Genomic DNA, 18,222 nt, shown 5'->3' with positions numbered 1-18,222 from the left:
CAAAATGTAGTGTTATATCATGTGCAATTCTAAATAAGAGCAAAAAAAAAAAAAAAAAATAGATAGAGGTACCTGATGGATCTGAAGCTGTGTGTTGGAAACTCTTCCCTTGAGGGAATATACAGAATTTGGCTCAAGGTGAAACTTCACAGGTGATGGCTCTCACCAGTAAGATCCCCAGGTTGTGGGAGCAGTGGATCAGATGTGTGTGGCTATTGTCCATATAACTGTTGATCATGGGGGTGTAACACAACCTCAGCTGTGTTTTACAAGCTGTTTCAAGCAACAGCACTTACCTGGTGGCTTGCTTACGTTGCTTTTTCATTTGAAACCACTGTACCTAGTAGCTCTGTTTCCTGTATTTTAAAGAGAGTTTGAATTTATTACCTCTTTTGGAGTTCATTTTCACTTGGCAATCTGAATTTCTGTGGCTAGATTAGTTTTGTGACTTCCAGACCATGTGGTACTTTAATGTACTAGTGGCAGTTGGAGGTTGTTAAACTGTCATTATTGCAAGCTGATCTGGGTCAATGTATAATAAATCCTTTATAAATGAAATGTGGTAACTTTGTGGAAAGTAGTTTGCTTTAGCTGCTGGTTTTGCTTTGGAAACAGCTACTGTCTTCTGTGAACCAGAAGGTTCGAGTAGTAGACATCAATATTAGTTATCAAGGCTGGTTGTGAGGGGGAAAATAGAAAAATAATGCATTTTAGGTTTTCTGAAACTGTTGGAAAAATTTGAGTGTTGCAACAAATGTAAATAATATTCTGTCACTATAAATACTGTTGCAAGTCTAAAAACTAAGTTTATTTTGTGTATATGAATGGATACAAATAAGTATGCTCTGTGAAAACTCAGTAAAACAACATGAAATGTGGTTTTGAAATGTTGATTCCAGTCTGCAAGCTGAATACAATTGGTGTTCTTGAATGCATGCTGAGGAAAAAGGCGGCTGTTAATAAAAATAATAAAACCCCAAGTTCTTTCAGTTTAATTGCACCAAATTATATGCTTAGCCTGAGATCAGAGCCTTCGTGCACTGTTTGAGCTTAGTAACCACTAGAAGATTTTTCTCCCATCATGTGTCTATTGCACAGCACTGGTAAGTGGTGAAGTGTCACTGCTCCGACAGTGTCAGCGCTGGGTGATGCTGTAGTGCTTGTCCCTTGCAGTGAGCTGGCACATACCAGCTGGGCAGCTTGGAGTAATGAAATGCCAAGATGATGTTGCAGCGTTGTGTGGAAGTGCAAAACAGAGAAAGCATCATAGGCTCCTGCTTAAAGAGGAACAGGCTGGGGGGTTGTGTTAGGTGTGGCGTGGTTCTAAGTCCAAGCACTAATTGCTGGCATTTTGAAAACCTTTGGGATTCTCAGTTCTCTTGGAGGAAAGGAACTGGGACTTCATGGAGAGAAGTGGAGATGAAAGCTGATATATTTCACATAAACTAGTCACTTTTTTTATAGAAGGAGAGATGCAATCACTACAGTTTACTATGAGAAATGAAAGTAAATTCCAGAAATCTTACTTTATGGAGGAAAAGAAAAAATTTGAGCCAATATTTTCATAATGAAATCCTGTTAAAAAATCAAGTTGGAGCTAGCTTTTCTAATTGGTGAGGAACATCACTATTTTTTGTTCCCATTAAGTTTTTTTTAATGTGTGTGTGTTTGGGGATGAAAATATGTTAAACTTTTGATCTTTCTAAGTTTTTCAAATGCAGGCAGATTTCCAGAGATTTGTGCTGCTCAATTAACTGCATGAACAGGGTATCTGGGCAAAGATGCTTTACCTGCAGGCTAAGCAGGTCTTCAGGCTTGGCTGAAATGGATGCTGTGTCTTAACAGACCAACTACTCCTTGCTCTTGCTGCTGGGATGTCTATGACCAGGATTTTCTTCTGCTGCTATTGAAGGAATGGACTGATCCTGGAGAACCCCATACCATGTGTTTGGGTAGCCATGACGTGAAAAGAAGGTTGTGTGGGCTCTTCAAGGACATCCATATGCAGTAATCTATAAGTAATTACTGGCTGAGGTTTAAACTGGTGTTTTCAGGTTAAAAAAGGGTTTTTAAAAATCTGAATCTGTTAAGGAGCTGTCCATCTTCTTTTCATAAGGTTTCTGTCTGTAGTTGTCAAACCTGCTTTCTTGTTATCCGCTGAGTTGGTGAGGAAGGGAGTACAGCCAGTTAGGACAGTTCCTGCTCAGCCACTCCAAACAGCTGGCCTGGTCGTGCTCTGTTGTGTCTTGGTGGTTATGTGCATCAGTGAGTGCCCTGTGATCTCCTGATGGAGGCAAGAGGATATAGTGGGAAAGGATCCCATGTAGTTTGTAACATCCCCAGTGGTTCAGCAGAACATCTGGGCTGTATTTCAAGGGAAATCCTATGCCATTTCTAAATTTACAACAATCAGATGAGACAGCCTTCTGGGTATTTGGGTACTGGAAGTCAAATCTTTGAAACAGTGGAGTATTTTCATAATTTCATTGCTGCTGATCTGGAGAAGAGATTCAGGTAGCAGATAAGAGGTGATTGGGTTTGAGGACTTGGTCCCTTCACCTCCTGGCTCCATTGTGTGGTTTAACAGTTGCCATCTCAAACTCTTCCTTTTTGATGTCTTTTTAACATGGAATAAATATGTGTGGGCTTGTTCTGCATGCAGTTTAAGATCTGCAGTAATAGTTTCCTCCCAGAAATGGACCGCTGCTGACAGGGGATGCTAAAGCTTATGGGGAGCTGTTTCTTTGAGGTTAACTTTACTCCTGATTCTTTGAGCTCCAAGGGGGAGGAAAGGTGCCTCCTGTTAGTACAGAAATCTCTGTTGCAGTAGAGAAAAACAGAGGCAAAAATGTTGGCAAAGGAGCCCAGACTAGATGTCCTGATCTTGTTGTCGGAATAGTGGGTGTCAAACAAGTTTTTGCTGTTGTCTGTAGAACCTCAAATGCACAGATGTGAGTCTGTGTGAGATGAAAGCTGGTCTGGTGGAATGGTATGTGGAGGTCAAGAAAAAACCTGATAGCTGTGACTTGCAATTTTATGGGAAATGTATTTATTAAAGGCAGCGATTTCTTTGTGAATCTTACTTGGGGCTGAAGGCGACAGAGTGGAAAATGGATGGCTCCTGCCAGTAGTTTGAACAGTTGACCAGACCACTTCAAACAAGTTTTTTTGAAAATACTGGTGTTAAACAAAACGATGACAATGACCTTAGTTGAAAGCTGCACTATGATTGTCTTTGCCTAAAGCTTTGCTAATTTTGTCCTGCTCACTGGAGCACCTGAGTGCCATGCACTGGCGTATTAAGTGACATTGTTAACATTTGTCCAGAGTAGATTGCAGACTGGGATGTCCAAGGGATTAAATGTTATACAATAAAAGCTCCTCTTTTTGAGTTAAATATATACACCCTGAAAGTATGAGGAAGCCATGAGGTACTCGGGTACTAGAAAGCCAAAGCAAGTATTTCCTTATTTTCCAGACTCAGAAGGAGCTTCTCTGTGAAATATTCCTGTTTAAAGCATTTGGTAGAGCCCTCAACCTGTCCAGTCTCTGTAATATTTTGATGCTTGAAGGCTCATCTTCTGATTCAGTTTTGAGAATTATAGCTGTTCCTCGAACAGAAGCTGTCTGCAGTTTAATGTGTAATAAAATTTAGTTATCCTCTGGTTGTGGGATGATGTTACGGTGTTTTGGAAGCCAGCACGGCAAAGCACGTGGGCTTTGTGGCTCCCGTGGGCGAGCAGGGGGAGCTTTGGCAGCGCTTTCATCGCGTGGGGCGGCGACTCTTCGGCGTGGGGCGGTGGCTGCGGCGCTGGCGGGACGGAGGTCCCTGTCCCTGTGCGGGGCTGTGAGCGGCGGTCCCAGGGAGGGGATAACAGGCCCGGCCCTTTGTAGAAACCTGGGGCAGCAGCGCGCACCGAGGCAGAGGGAAGGGCTCCTGCGCGGGGAGCGGGAGCAGCGGGGAGAGCCCGGTAGAAATAGGTGAATTCAACAGCCGAGGGACGGCGGCGGGGCGAGGCGGGCCGCAGTCGGCGCCCGGCTGCGCGGAGGCACCGCGTTCCTCCGCGCCCGCCTGGCCCGGGGCGGGAGGGGCCGCGGAGCGCCGGTAGCCGCGGCCCCGCCCCGCCCGCGCGTGCCTCCGCTCCGCCACACCGGGGGCGCGCGGGGTGCGGGCCGGGCCCTCTGACGCTGTGCTCTGCCCGCAGATGGCCGCGTGCGTGTCCCGGGTGGAGCTGTCCGTGTCCTGCCGGAGCCTCCTCGACAGGGACCTGGGCTCCAGGTCGGACCCCCTCTGCGTCCTGCTGCAGGACGCGGGCGGTGGCCGGTGGGCTGAGGTAAGAGCGGCCGGCGGCCGCGCGCTGCCGGTGGGTGTAAACAGGCCGAGTCTCCCCCTTTCCATCCCGTAGGTTTTCCTGGCAGGTGCATGACATACTTAATTCAGATTTACAATTGGTGGTCAGTCACAGTGCCCACACTCAAACCTTCTGTGGTTTCATTAATTGCTGACTTGTTTCCTCAGAGTTGCAGCAGGAGGTTCATTTGCCTGTTACGGTATGACTTGCTCTAGAGCACACACTCCAGAATACAGTGTTTCAGCAATCTTTTCCCCCTAATTTTCAGAATTTTCCCATATGATAGTGTGTATTTTTCAATGCTATTTCTTTTCTTGGGGAGCCATTGATCAGCCTGGTTTGTCACTGAGCGCAAGGCATGGTCCAGGGTGTGTAGCCTTGCTGGTGCCTGTGTCCACCTGGTGCAGGTAAAAAGCTGCGTGGGAGAGTATGGGCTTCGTACTCATTATCAACAGCTTTACTCCTGTGTTTGTGCAGCTAGATCGCACGGAAAAGATCAAGAACTGCCAGGACCCTGAATTCTGCAAGAAACTGGTTGTGGACTACTACTTTGAGAAAGTGCAGAAGCTGAAATTCAGCGTGTATGATATTGATAACAAGTCCTTTGATTTAAATGACGATGACTACCTGGGAGGGGTTGAGTGCACACTGGGACAGGTGCGTGTAGACGTGTTAAGTGATGTACAAAATAAGAAGTGAGAGTTGGTTTTATTATAAAAAATGAAGTGAAAATCTGCTTTGTCAAAGGCTTCAACATACTCAAATTTGAAAACACTGTTAAACATGTTCGTTTGTGTTACCGTTGAATGTAGTTAGAAAAATCATTATGTTGATCACAAAGCAAAGGTTAGAAATACATGTGGTATTTAATTAATTGCTTAACTTAGGAGGCACTTGTAGCACTAAAGGCAGTCTGGGAGTAAGGAAGCATGGTGCTTGGAGGGCTCTCGTGGAGTTTCCTTTGCACAAAGTTGACCATCAGGGGAAATAAGGCTACTCGAGATTCTATGTTCCTTTCCTGAGAAGGGGTTTGTATAGTAGGCAAGAGAAGAAAAGTGGGATTCATATTATTAAAGAAAGATTCAATAAATTAAATAGTATTTTCTGTTTTTAGCAGCTTTTTGGCTGCTTGTGATGACAATGCCTCTCGTTTCTAAGAGGTAGCAAAAATAGGAAGCTAAAGTTAAGTTTGGAGATGTGTTTGTGGGCACTGTTTCCTGGATAGTGAAAGAAGATAATTTTCAGACTGTTCAGGAGCACAAACTGATGGCTGTCACTGTTGGAAACACATTTAAATATTTTTAGAACTTTTACAAGAGTTTGAAAACTTTGCACATGAAGAGTAATTCTTTGCTCTTTGTCTAACTTGATATTTTTATTATCTGCCTTCTACCCTTAGGTTGTGTCCAGCTCAGTTTTCACCCGACCGCTGGAATTGAAGCAGGGAAAGCCAGCAGGAAAGGGCACTATTACGGTAAATGAGGTTTTTGTGTGAAAAAACTCTCTCAATATCTTGTCTGGGATAAAGTGGCTTTTCTGGTTGTCTGTCAGTATATCTTCAAATGCTACATGTATACAGGAGAGAGATATTTAAAAGAAACTGCAGTTTCTTTTTTGGACAAAGTGTAAGCAAAACTGTGATTTCTTGTTTACTTCCCCCCCTTCATTTTCCATGGCATAGATTTCAGCAGAGGAGATTAAAGATACCAGGGTTGTATACTTGGAAATTGAAGCCCAAAACTTGGACAAAAAGGTATTTATTTTTAAAAAAACTACATTCCATGCTTCTCTAGAAGTTATGTTTTGTACCTTTTGGCCAGGAATCTCTGTGTTTGCAGACATTCAGCTAAGCCAGTAATCCGTGTGTAAGCAAAGGCTCACTGTGTTTTGTGTTATTTACAATGGAGTAGACTGGAGATACAATTGCATGTTGAAGACCACAACGTCAAACCAGAAACTCAACTGCCAGGTTTAGGTTTTGAGGTATTATTTTGGCTTTGGAACATTCTGTATATTAATACAGATCAGTTACGTAATTGTCTCCAGTGAGTACTGTAGCTGTGAACTGATATTTCTGTATTTTTGTTAAAGAAGAAAAGGTGGAAATTTAGGTGTACTGCTCAATGTTATTTTAAGCCAAAGGCCAATACGGGGATTTAGTGACCTAACTTTCAGTTAGTAAAATGACGTAATTTATAGGGACAAAAATGATCTGAGGAGATCTTGGAATTGGAGTTGATAAATTCTCATGACTTACAGAGTGCAGCAGTTTTAAAAAGGGAAATAAAAGTGAGGAAAGAAAACAAATGTATAGTTCGTTTGTTCTTTGTTTGAAGTATTGTATACCAATTAGCTAATTCTTTACTCATTTTGGTAAAATATAGAGGAGGCTGATTACTTCTGGTGGGTTTTTGTTTGCAGGATTTCTTAGGTAAATCGGATCCATTTCTGGAGTTTTACAAGCAGAGCGATGCTGGAACATGGCAGCTTGTGTACAGATCAGAGGTAGTATTTCCACACGATGTTTTCCTTGAGTTGATCAGACAGCTTACTTTTACCAAAAGTGGGAGTCCCACTCTTGGTTATGCTTTGCACCAGTTTTGCAGAGAAAGTTGTATTCTATAAAAAGGTATTCTGCTCACTATGGCTACAGCAAATTGTTTATTTGCTGCCTGGTGACTGGATGGAGCTACCTGAGTGAGGAGTCTGACCATGGACAGCATGTGAGAAGAGGGCCTCTCTTCCTTTTCAATGGTGTTGAGCTTGGCTGTAAAATTTAACTTTACCCAGAGCATCAAGCTTTTATTTCTTACGGAGCTGTTGCTTGGCCATTGATAGGCCAAGGGTTGAACTGGTTGAGGCTGCTCTTAGCTTGCGGTGAAGAGCCCTCATGTCATGATTCCTAGTGAGTTGAATGATGAATTCCTCATGTGACATTATGCTGTAATTTTTTTAAGGTGATCAAGAACAACTTAAATCCATGCTGGAGGAAGTTCAGTGTTCCCTTGCAAACTTTCTGTGGTGGAGATTTTAATAAACCTATCAAGGTAGAGTCTTCAGGAATTCTCTTTGTTGTTCCAAGTCATCCATTCTCTGTTGATGCTGTGAGTTATCAGGTTGTCGAGTCATATTTAAATTATTAGATTGCCTTTCTAGAATTGTAGTGTGGCAGATAAGTGATTATATGTCTGTTTTAAAACATTATGAGTTGTCAAATTGAGAACTCGGGAAATGCAGAAGTGACACAATTTCCAATTATTAGTCATAAGAAGAATTATAACTGGGCTTTTTTTCACTATTCTGGCCAGGGTTTCAAGCTGAGCTTTGGTGGTGGTGTCTTGTTTGGTTGTTTTGGTTTTTTTTTCATTGTGGCTTTCTAGCACTGTTTCTAAGTTAACTGAGAAGCTTGCAGGTGTTGGACAAACTTGAGTACCTTGGGATACTGACACAAGAGAGGACTTTGAGCATCTATCAGATGTTTCCATTCATGAGACTGGAAGCTTTTCCCCACTCTTTTTCTTTTTCAATTGGAAATTTAGTTTTGAGTCAGAACTGCATTTCTTTGTGGTCTTTTATATGATAACTAATTCTCTGTGGTCCTGGCTTGTGGAGGTTTAGCAGAACAATTACATCTTTTAATATATTTCTGCAAAATAAAATCTGATAGCAACTTAATCTGTTAATTTTTCTTCTAAGCAATGCATTGATAATTTAAAGGCATTTAAATCCATAGATGGTTCTGTGTGAATATAATTTCTCTCTACTTATCTAACACCTAAATGCTTTACATTTGCAGAATTTTACTGCTTCATTCTCTCTGAAGAAATCTCATGCTGAAAGCTTGATGTGGAAGATTTAGCAAAAAGGATGCATGCTAATGTTGTTCTTTGTGCAGTATGGCAGGTCCTAAGAATTACTCCTCTTGGCTACATCTTTTGTCTCTCTTAAGTATCGTCATTCTCATCTCTCAGGCAACAAATGGGGGAAAAATTCCCTGAGAGAAAGGAAAAAAAAGGAAAAATCCTAACCTCCAACAGGTGTGCTGGGCTTGTTGATAGGTGGCAGTGTTCTAAGTGGTGTTTGTGAGCTCTTATAGGTGGGGAATCAACAGTCTTAGGTCAGAAAGAAGTCATCCTGGTTCAAAAGTGTGCAGCAAGCATGTAGAGGAGGTGGCTAAGAGGTGCATATTGTCATTTGTTAGAACTGACATGACATGGCATGGCTTACACATGCTGTTTGTGGGGTTGTATTTGCTATACCCCAGAAATATTTGTGTTGTTGTTTGGGGTTTTTTTTTTTTGTTTTCTAGAAGCTTTCTGTGCTTTGGAATACACTTTAGAATGACCTCTTCTTCAAAAGATAACTTTTTGCTGTTAGTTCATTTAAGCCAAAATTCTTGATGTGTGTGCAAATAATCTATGAAATTTCCCAATGCAGCTGTGAAATAGGATTAAACTGTTCTTGTCCTTAACAGGCTGGGGAAGTTAGTCAGGGGAGTCTAGACTGACAGGCAGGAGTTTCACTAACAACACTAAAGTATATGATATGCTACTGCACTACTGTTTTATTTTTAATTCGGAATTTATTCCTGTACTAGTTTGAAAACAAACCAGTGGGAGGCACCAAGTCAGAATAACAATCTAATAGGGAAATTAAAAAAAAAAAAAGGCAGAAACCACTGGTTCAAAGTGACAGAGTCAGGATACAACCTGATGCCCTGTTAGTCAGGGGGGCGGTAGCAGTCCCATAAGATGGTGGCTGCAGTCCTCCTGAAGTGGTGGATGTGGTTCTGTTGAAGCGGTGATCCTGTAGAAGGGGCTGCTCTTCCTCAGAAGGTCCAGTTGTGGCTATGTAGCTCCTGTCCACTGGGAATCCAGTAGATTCACAGAAAGGGTGTCTGTGGTGTTTGGGATCTCAGATTATATCCAGGATGGAATGCTTGGTTCCTCCCTCTGGGTGGAGCATCTCACAATGGGGTAATGAGTCATGAGGCAAAGTGTTGATGGGCTCATTAACAGAATATGGTCCGGAGGGAGTTATCTCTGAGTCATGTGGCAGGACAATGATGGGCCATTAACAGAAGATGGTCCGGAGGGAGGAGGCAAGGAAACACTGCCCCACCTGGTTTCAACAGCTCATGAGGATGGTAATAGAATACACTGCAACCCAGGACAATTCCTTGAAACCTCTTGTTTGAGGCTTCCAAAAATTTACCTAGGAGCAATTATGCATGAAATACTGGTAGTCAGGGAAGGGAGAACTTGAACTTCAGCACAGCGAAAACAGACATTTTGGTGTATCCCTAAACAACAACTTTGCCAGCTGTGTATGAGGATTACATGCTGAATATATGTGTGAACATAAATCTTTTGATCAAATACTACCTAGTATTATGGTAATTCTTTCTTCATTGTGATGCAGAGTGATGTTCTTGTTCTGTGTTAAGAACAGCTCGTATTTGTAACACAGCCTAATCTTTGTGACAGTTTTGTGAAAAATAAGTGAAAGCAATGGCTCAGCCCCATAGTTATTTAAATGGCAATAGCAAATGTATCAAATAGAAGTAGCAAAATAGAAGTTTGTGGGTGTTGGTATTCACAGGTTTCATGGCATATACACAAAGGCAAAATAATTTTCTGTTACAGTGCGGGGACTACTGTAACACGCATATCGAACAAGGAGGCTCATGGAAAAGAAATATATATGGACCAATTCTTTATAGATGTTTCAGCGATGTTTATTTTCCCAGCTGCATGGCCGGGGCTCTGCCGAGGAACTGAGGCAGTCACGGGACCTGAGGATCCTTGCCTGCGAAGGGGAACACAAACCAACCAATGGGGAATGAGGCTGAGCAGGGGCAGGGAAACCTCGTGTCTGTCCCCTCAGGGCCCCTCTCCCAGGGCTCCATGGTGGGGGGGAGGAACCCCGACATTTCACCTGTTTGTTTTTAACAAAAGAGATTTAAAGCTTAACATTGAAAACAACTGGATAAACATAACAAGAACAGTTTTAAAACAAAACAAGCCACCCTCCTGAGTCTTTAAATGTCCAAACAGATTCTCTGGAACATCTTAAGGCTGACAGAAGGGAGACAGAACTCTCTGAGCATGCTTTGTGGGGAAACTGAGGCAGGAGAGGGTTTAATTTTTTCCCTTCCCATTTTCATCCCCCCCTCAGCATCGGAGAGGAGTTGTAGGGAAAGGGAATTGTATAGGGAAGCCATGGGGTGAAAAACAGATTGGGAATACACTGGGGGTAATAGGATATAGGGTAAAAGGGAAAGGTGGGATTAGGAAAGGGAGACTGTAGGGGTTGCTTATAATGGAGATATTGTCTAACATGACTACGATTTTTAGCACATATGCTGCCTTTTACAGAAACACCATCAGGCCCAGTGACCTGCGATGCTTGTAACCCTTTTCTACCTTGTACAGTTTTGAATTCCACCACCTCTCCATCTCCCAAGCTTGGGATGCATTTTTCAGGGTTATTTTTTTTAATAGCCGTTTCATGCACGAATTATGTCTTTCTGGTTGTCACATCTTGTTATAAAACCATAATTTTGTTTAACATTATACCATTTTACTATTCCTAAACCGTGATCTTTTTTTTCTGAGTGGCTGCTGTTTTCTGTCTTGCTGCATTTTTGCTTTCTCTTTTGTTTTTGCTTGCTCCCGTGTTGGAATTGTCGGGGCTGCTCTTGCCTGCGCGCTCTTCCTGGGGTCGCATTCGGGGCCGTGTGGGCCGGGTCGGGCCGCACTGCTCAGCTCTCTGCCGTCTGCTGCTTCTGCTCTCAGCTGCGCTGCCGCCCCTCTCGGCCGGGCGTTCCCGGGGCTCGCTCCACCACGCGCTGTGCGGGGCCGGGTGGGCACCGCCGGGTCCCGCCGCTCCCGCCGCGCCTCGCTCCGCCACCGACACTGCGGCTCGCTTGGCTCCGCCCGCACGCGGGAACTGCCTCGCTGCTGCTCGCAGAGCGCTCGGTGCACGTGGCCTGGGCCGCACGGTCCCTGCGCCAGCCTTCCCTTCACCAGGACACAGCTGACATTGCTCAACAGTCTCGGAAATTAAATAATATTCACGAAAATATTCTTCCATCAGCATATATTTTGACTCAAAAATTAACTGGGTTCAAACGGTGTTTCAAAAGTCTTTGGTAAGAATTAAATCCCAAGAAACGTAGAAAAAGTTCTTAAACAACCATGTCAGGAAGTGTTTCAGTTCCTTTTGAGCTTGAATTAAGCTAAAATTTACAAATCGTTGTTCAAGAATCTTTTCAAGTTTAAGATAAATGTCCATATGCGGCTCTGAGAGCCAAGAGTCTTCCCACAGTTCCTCCACAGTTTAGATATGGAATAGCAAAACAAAACCAAGAAGAGGAATCCAAAGTTTCTAGGGTTTACTCACACAGATCAGTTGCTTAGGGATCGGGGATCGTTCTGCTCACAAATCTCCACCATTTGTTGCAGTGGGGATTCTGTAACACGATGTATCAAACCAGGAGTCCCGTGGAAAAGAAATATATATGGACGGATTCTTGGTAGACGTTTCAGAGGTGTTTATTTCCCCAGCCGCGTGGCCGGGGCTCTGCCAAGGAACTGTTCAATCACGGGACCCGAGGGTCCTTCTGCCCGCGCAGGGAACACAAACCAAGCAATGGGAACGAGGCTGAGCAGGGGCAGGCAAACCCCGTGTCTGTGCCCTCAGGGCCCCTCTCCCAGGGCTACATGGTGGGGGAAGGGACCCTGACAATTTTCTGTGAATTTTGAAAGTTCTTCTTGTAGATGAAAGGGGCCTTTTCCTTGCTGACTGTATTCCACGGCTCGTTGTGAGTACTGGACAGTTCATTTGCAAAGAAATAATCAGTAAATAACTATACAGTGTCCTGCAGTATTGGAAGGGGGTTTTTTTTGCAGCAACACTGCTCTTTGGGCTGCCTGCAGTGAATCTTGGCCAGTCTTAGAAAAAACCCGTGTAAAAAGAGGTTTGTTTTAAGCCATTCCGTGTTGTGAACTAATAACAAAACTGGTTCTTGGCATGGCTATGAGGGGAGCAGGAGCAGGACGGAGGGGAGAGGAGGTGTGTGGAGGTGGCAGCTGCTGAATTCCCTGTAGGTCTCCGGTGTACTGGCACAAAGGAGACCTTTCACTGGGAGTCTGCACCGTGGCTTCTGCACAAGAGCCTCCTTCCTTGGCCTCCCAGGCATGATCCAGTTGCTTTTGGGTGATGTGCAAACATCAGAATTGTTGGGAGAAGCCAAGTGAAGTTCAGGCATGAGGGGTGGGAGTTGCTTCATGGTAGAGTGTCTAGAAGAGAAGAGACGAAGTGGGGTGGGAAAGGATGGAGGAGGAGAAGGGGGAACAGTCTCTGTGGTATCTTTTGCCCTTAAGACACTGAAGGATGCCATGGTGTTGCTGTTGTGTGCAGGGACAGTGACAAACAATGTAGATTGTCAGAGAAGATATGGTAAAAGCCGACCTTTTAATGCCAAACCCCCATCTTTTTATAGCATGGATCGCAAAAGAGAAATTACATGATTGGCCCACTGGTCAACCACCTACCAAGGTGATAGGCTAAGAGGTATAACCACCCATTTCAAAATATTATTCTTAGTGAACCAAAACATTCCACTTTGTTCTCACAACAGCCCTGCACCTGCAAATGTTTACCAGCTAGCAAACCATCAGGCAGATAGCTTGTGTGAGAATGGAGACTTTCACATGAGACAGTAAAAAGTGGAGAATTTTTCTCTGCTAGCCTTCTCAGCATCTACGCCATGGTGCTTCCTATTTAGGTGACTACATTAGGTCATAATTCACTTGGCTGTTTGTATGGGTTTTCCATTGATACCAGTGGAAGATCCCATGTAGATCTTGAGTAGTCCTTAAAGAACCCAGTGTCAAATTCAGATACCCAGCCATTGCATTTGACACCCTTATTGGGGTGTTACCCATGGGTTCATCTTGACCCATTGTCCTTAGGAGAAAGCTGTCACTGTGGTTTATACTGGAGTAGCATCAATTTCTTGATTACTAAAGGCAGATCTCAGAAAGAGAGTCCCTGAATCTGTGTGGCATGTGAGCTTCAGAGGAGGAGGAGGCAGCTGCTTACACTTGTTCCTTAGTTGACTGCTTCTGGAATTACTTGTGTTCTGCAGTCATATGGACTGAATGTGTTAGAAATGCTCCTCACTGGTGATTTTGTGGAGAGCTATGACACCATGTTGCTGTAAGCCATAGTTACTAGTATATTTTCATTTGTAAATGCATTGTTCTTTTGCATTATCTAGTTCTAAAGCCTTCATGCTGACATAAAAATGACTGTTTATTAATAAAGTATTTATAATTTGGTTGGTATAAGATGCAGAAAGAGACAGACTTACTGTTGCATGGAAATTGCAATTTTCCTGTAAATTGATTCTATTGTTGGACAGAAAAAAGAGCATATCTTAGATAACAAAGTTTTAATTGCTTGTTCCCCTTACCCCAGTTGCATATCTTGTCCTGAATGATCTCACATTTACACATCTGGGCTGTGAAATTTTGGGGGCTTTTAATGTTTCTTTAAAATTTTTATTTATTTATTTAATCTCTTATATTTAAACCATGGAAAGATTTTATTTTTCACCATGCATATTTAAGTGGGTGAGGAAGTGAATATGTTCCTCTCTTGAGATTCTCTCTGGCTGTGTGTCTTTGCTCCTGGGTTTCAGTTAGTGATGTGGCCAAAATCCCCAGTCCTGATGGCATGGGGGAATACACCAGCATAGAGCAGAGCTGTCAGACAGAAGGTGGGGCAGTGAGCCGTGGCCAGTCTCTCTAAGACAGGAAGCCTGCCCATTGCCTGCTCCCTCCTCCTTTCAGGTGCAGTGTGCAGATCATGACAGCGACGGCTCACATGACTTGATAGGCACTTTGGAAACGACCCTGGCGAAGATGCAGACAGCTGGTGCCGGCTCTCTGGTGAGCTTCCTCAGCCTGCTAACTTAGTCCAGAATTCAGGCTTTCAAACCCCCTTTTTAATATTGACCTCAGATATACACTTTTAGTTGTTGCCTCCAAGCGTGCATATTTTTGTCTATGTTGTTGTATTACTAAGCCAACATTTGAAAAGAATAAAAACTGCTGTGGGAATTATATTTCTTTGTTTTCTTCGGGTTCTGTTACCATTCTTATTTCTAAAAACATCCTTGAGCCTTTTTTCTGCTGGCCCTGTTGTCTGCTGAGCTACTTTTCCCAACAGTTCAGCTTGCTTTGGCCTCTGCTGAGTCAAGTGAAAATAAAAGTGCTTGTTGGTGCTGTAACAGATAAGTCCAGAAGCACAGCTTGTCTCAGATAATGTTTGTGCTGGAGCTCGTCACCCTCCTGAGCACTCTGGTCACCTTGCCAGCTAACAGAGAGCAACAGTCCTTCCAAGGGGCACTTGTCTTGGTCATCTGGTCTAGAGTAAGTTGAGTCACATGCTGGTGGTGCTGGTTTTGGTTTGTTGTCTGCAGTGAAAACCTGACATCTCATTCTTTTTGAGATGTCCCACCTGAATTGAGTCAGATGTATTTGCACACAGGATGTAGCCCAGGACTACTCCAATTGCCATCCAGGTTGATGGGTCATAATCCAAAAGTGAGTGGAAGGTTCCTGCCTTTTTTCGAGCCCTTGTGAATTCAGAACCTTGTGAATGCGAGTGAATCCAAACAGGCAGATACTGCCACTGGGAACCTGTGGCCTAGGCTTTTTGGCCTCCCCACCCTGAGATTTTTGCCTTCTCTGCCCAGTGCTGGTGTCAAAAGCACCCTATTTAGCTTGTCAGATAGCAGCCAAAGTAGTTGCAGACCTTCTAAAATTACATTTCTTAATTCTGCTGGGTATTTTGGTAACTCTGAAATTGTGGGATGTGTGACACCGCTTGTTTCAATAATTTGCTCTCCTGTAAAGGCAGATATTTTGGAACTTGCTTCTTCTGTGCTTGCTTTCTGTAGGTGGAATATGAATGCATTCATCCTGAGAAAAAACAAAAGAAAAAGCACTACAAAAACTCTGGCATTATTAGGATAAAATCCTGCAAGGTAGGAAGATTTTTGTTGGGTTTTTTTTTTTACTTCTTTTATTTTCTGATCGTAGTGAAATGAGTAGGTGTAACACTGTCTGTCTGTTCCTCTAGATTGAGACAGAATATTCATTTCTGGACTATGTGATGGGAGGTTGCCAGATTAACTTTACGGTGAGTTGTTCCCCACTGCTTGTATTGGTAGATGACAGGACAAAAGCAGTGAGGTTGTGTTTAGTTTTTATTGGCAGCATGAGTGACTGCAAATGCAGTGTGAATTTGCAGTGATGAAATCTGCAAAACCCAAATAATACTATATTTTTACTTTTTGCGATCAAGTAGCACTTTAGTGGAGCTAGGGCTTCTCAAACTTCTTTTGAGAAGTTGGTTCAGTCTGTCAGTGGGAAGGATTGCTACGACTTGGAAATACCTGTACCCAGATGGGAAAAGGGGTGCAGGCATGTGTGCCTGTCGCTGTGTAGGGCTGCTGTGTGCCTGGGAGGAAAGGAACTGTATGGGCCTGAGCTAACCCCCTGTTTCTGGATATAGTTAGTTCTTCTCATTTGTTTGTGCTGACATATCAGTGACTTGCTGCCATCATGTTGCCTGATCAGGTGGGTGTAGACTTCACTGCCTCCAATGGCGATCCCAAATCACCAGATTCTCTTCACTACATCAGCCCAGATGGGATAAATGAGTACCTGAGTGCCATCTGGAGTGTGGGAAGTGTAGTCCAGGATTATGACACGTATGTAATGATCTTGATTGATCCAGTCACCATGTCACAAATGTGTCCCAACTTGTTCTAGCCCTGCACTGTTTTAATGATTGAGGGGCTGCCGCCTTTCCTTGGGAGATCCCTTTAGGAGGTGCTACTGTTTCCTCTTGCTTCTGTCAGTGCTAGGGAGGGCAATGGCAGCTCTTCATAATTTGGCATATTTGCTTGGCTTGTCCCTTCTGACTCCCTTGGTGCTTCAGCTGAGCACTGATCCCTTGTTACAGATGACACATTGCAAACATGAATGTCCTATTTGATTCAGTGGGAATGGGAACATGTTTGTCTGCTTTGTCCTGTAGCCAGGCTGGGGTTGGTCTGGCTTTTCTCCTGCTACTTTGAAATCTCCTGAGAGTCCTGTGGGGTGCTGCACTGAAAGAAATTATCTAGCTCTCAAGCCCAAGCCCGAAAACATTGGATACCTGGTGCCAGGCCATGGGCAGCTAAATGATGTACCAATTCCTTATGGCAGGAATTCTGCCTTGGTCTCCAATTACTTTTGGTGAATAAAACAGAAGAGTGAGTTATTATAGAATTGCTCTTATTTTTTGTTGTTGCCCTTTCTTTCCAGGGACAAGCTGTTTCCTGCATTTGGGTTTGGTGCTCAGGTTCCTCCTAGCTGGCAGGTAGGACCTTCACAATGCTGGGCCCTTGCTCTATTGTGTCTGCATTCCCTAACTGTTTGTAATGTCCCATTTCCCAAGGTATCTCATGAGTTTGCTTTGAACTTCAACCCCAGCAACCCTTATTGCCAAGGTGAGGACACCTCCTTATTAATAATGTCACTGGGAGGGGGAGATGTTTGAAGTGCTGTGTTTATTTCATAACTGGTGAAAATCAAATGCAGCACCAAGACATGGGGCAAACATAGATTTACTCTCACCTTGATGCTGACAAAAGCAGATGTGTGTTGATGCAGATTTCTGTGCAAGCGCCATAAGCTCCAGTGAAGGGGTCTAGATTTAATTGATTGTCAGTCTGTGCTAAAATTTTTGTTGCTTCAACTTGGTTACTTCGGCTGGATTACAGGTGGCAGTGGATTCAGCTCAGCCCTGTGCCTGTGCTTAATAAGATTCCAGTGCCACCATCTGCTGAGGCTGTTAAGAGTCCAAGGTTACTTCACCAGCAATGGGATATGTGTGGATATGTTTGACTGTTCTCTTAAAATTTGTCTTAAAAGCTTGCTTTTTTTCATAGCCATCTTCTTCAGTGGAGGTGCTTTCAGGTTATATTGGCTTTGCATGGCAAGGTTTGGTAGTGGGGACTACAGGGGTGGCTTCTCTGACAAGCTGCTAGAGGCTTCCCCCATGTCAAATGGAGCCAATGCCAGCTGGCTCCAAGGCAGACTTATCACTGGCAAAGGCCAAGTCCATCAGCGATGGTGGGATAATAGATTTAAGAAGGGGGAAAAAGCCCCTGTGTGCCAGCAATCAGAGGGAAGGAGTGAGAATATGTGAGAGAAGCAATACTGGAAACCCCAAGGTTGGTAAAGAAGAAGGAGGAGGAAATGTTTCAGGCACTCAAGCAGAGATTCTTCTGCAGCCTGTGGTGAAGGCCAGGATGAGACAGCTGTGCCCCTGCAGCCCATGGAGGTCCATGGGGGAGCAAATACCCACCAGCAGCCCATGGTTGCCCCACCCTGGAGCAGTCTGTTCCTGAGAGAGTGCATTTTGTGGGAGGGACCTACATGGGCAATTCATGAAGATCTGCAGCTTGTGGGAGGCACTCCCATGGGAGAAGTTTATTGAGGATTGTCTCCTGTGGGATTGACTCCATGCTGGGGCAGGGGACGAGTGAGGAGAGACTTTCCTCTGAGTGAGGAAGGAGCAGCAGAGATGACATGAACTGACCACAGCCCCCATTTGCTGTGCCACTGAGGGGAGAGGAGAGAGAGAATTTGGGAGTGAAGTTGAGCCTGAGAAGAGGGGAGGTGAGGGGAAAATGTTTTTAAGACTTAGTTTTTACTTTTCTTCATCCTATTCTGATTTGATTGGCAACAAATTCAACTGATTTCCCCATGTCAATTTGGCAAAAATGTTTTGCCAATGACAGTGG

At 43.9% G+C, this 18,222-nt stretch overlaps 1 protein-coding gene across 9 annotated transcripts in view; it reads left to right on the top strand.

Annotated features, from left to right (window-relative positions):
- The window catches only part of RBM12 (RNA binding motif protein 12), a 51,939-nt gene that overhangs the window by 23,230 nt on the left and 10,487 nt on the right, over positions 1-18,222 (top strand). For 4 of the 9 annotated variants that reach the window (XM_082292868.1, XM_082292869.1, XM_082292870.1 and 1 more), the window contains 11 exons: positions 4,206-4,334; positions 4,830-5,009; positions 5,752-5,826; positions 6,034-6,105; positions 6,774-6,857; positions 7,310-7,399; positions 14,213-14,311; positions 15,325-15,411; positions 15,507-15,566; positions 16,007-16,140; positions 16,739-16,923. In XM_082292868.1, coding sequence (XP_082148994.1) covers positions 4,206-4,334; positions 4,830-5,009; positions 5,752-5,826; positions 6,034-6,105; positions 6,774-6,857; positions 7,310-7,399; positions 14,213-14,311; positions 15,325-15,411; positions 15,507-15,566; positions 16,007-16,140; positions 16,739-16,923 — 1,195 coding nt within the window. The remainder of the gene's footprint in view (positions 1-4,205; positions 4,335-4,829; positions 5,010-5,751; positions 5,827-6,033; positions 6,106-6,773; positions 6,858-7,309; positions 7,400-14,212; positions 14,312-15,324; positions 15,412-15,506; positions 15,567-16,006; positions 16,141-16,738; positions 16,924-18,222) is intronic. The other 5 variants (XM_082292873.1, XM_082292872.1, XM_082292863.1 and 2 more) reach the window with 5 other exon arrangements.

This window comes from Coloeus monedula, assembly GCF_965178545.1.
Source record: "Coloeus monedula genome assembly, chromosome: 17".
In the NCBI taxonomy this organism is placed as follows: Eukaryota; Metazoa; Chordata; class Aves; order Passeriformes; family Corvidae; genus Coloeus; species Coloeus monedula.
This window is presented reverse-complemented; position numbering and strand designations above follow the sequence as displayed.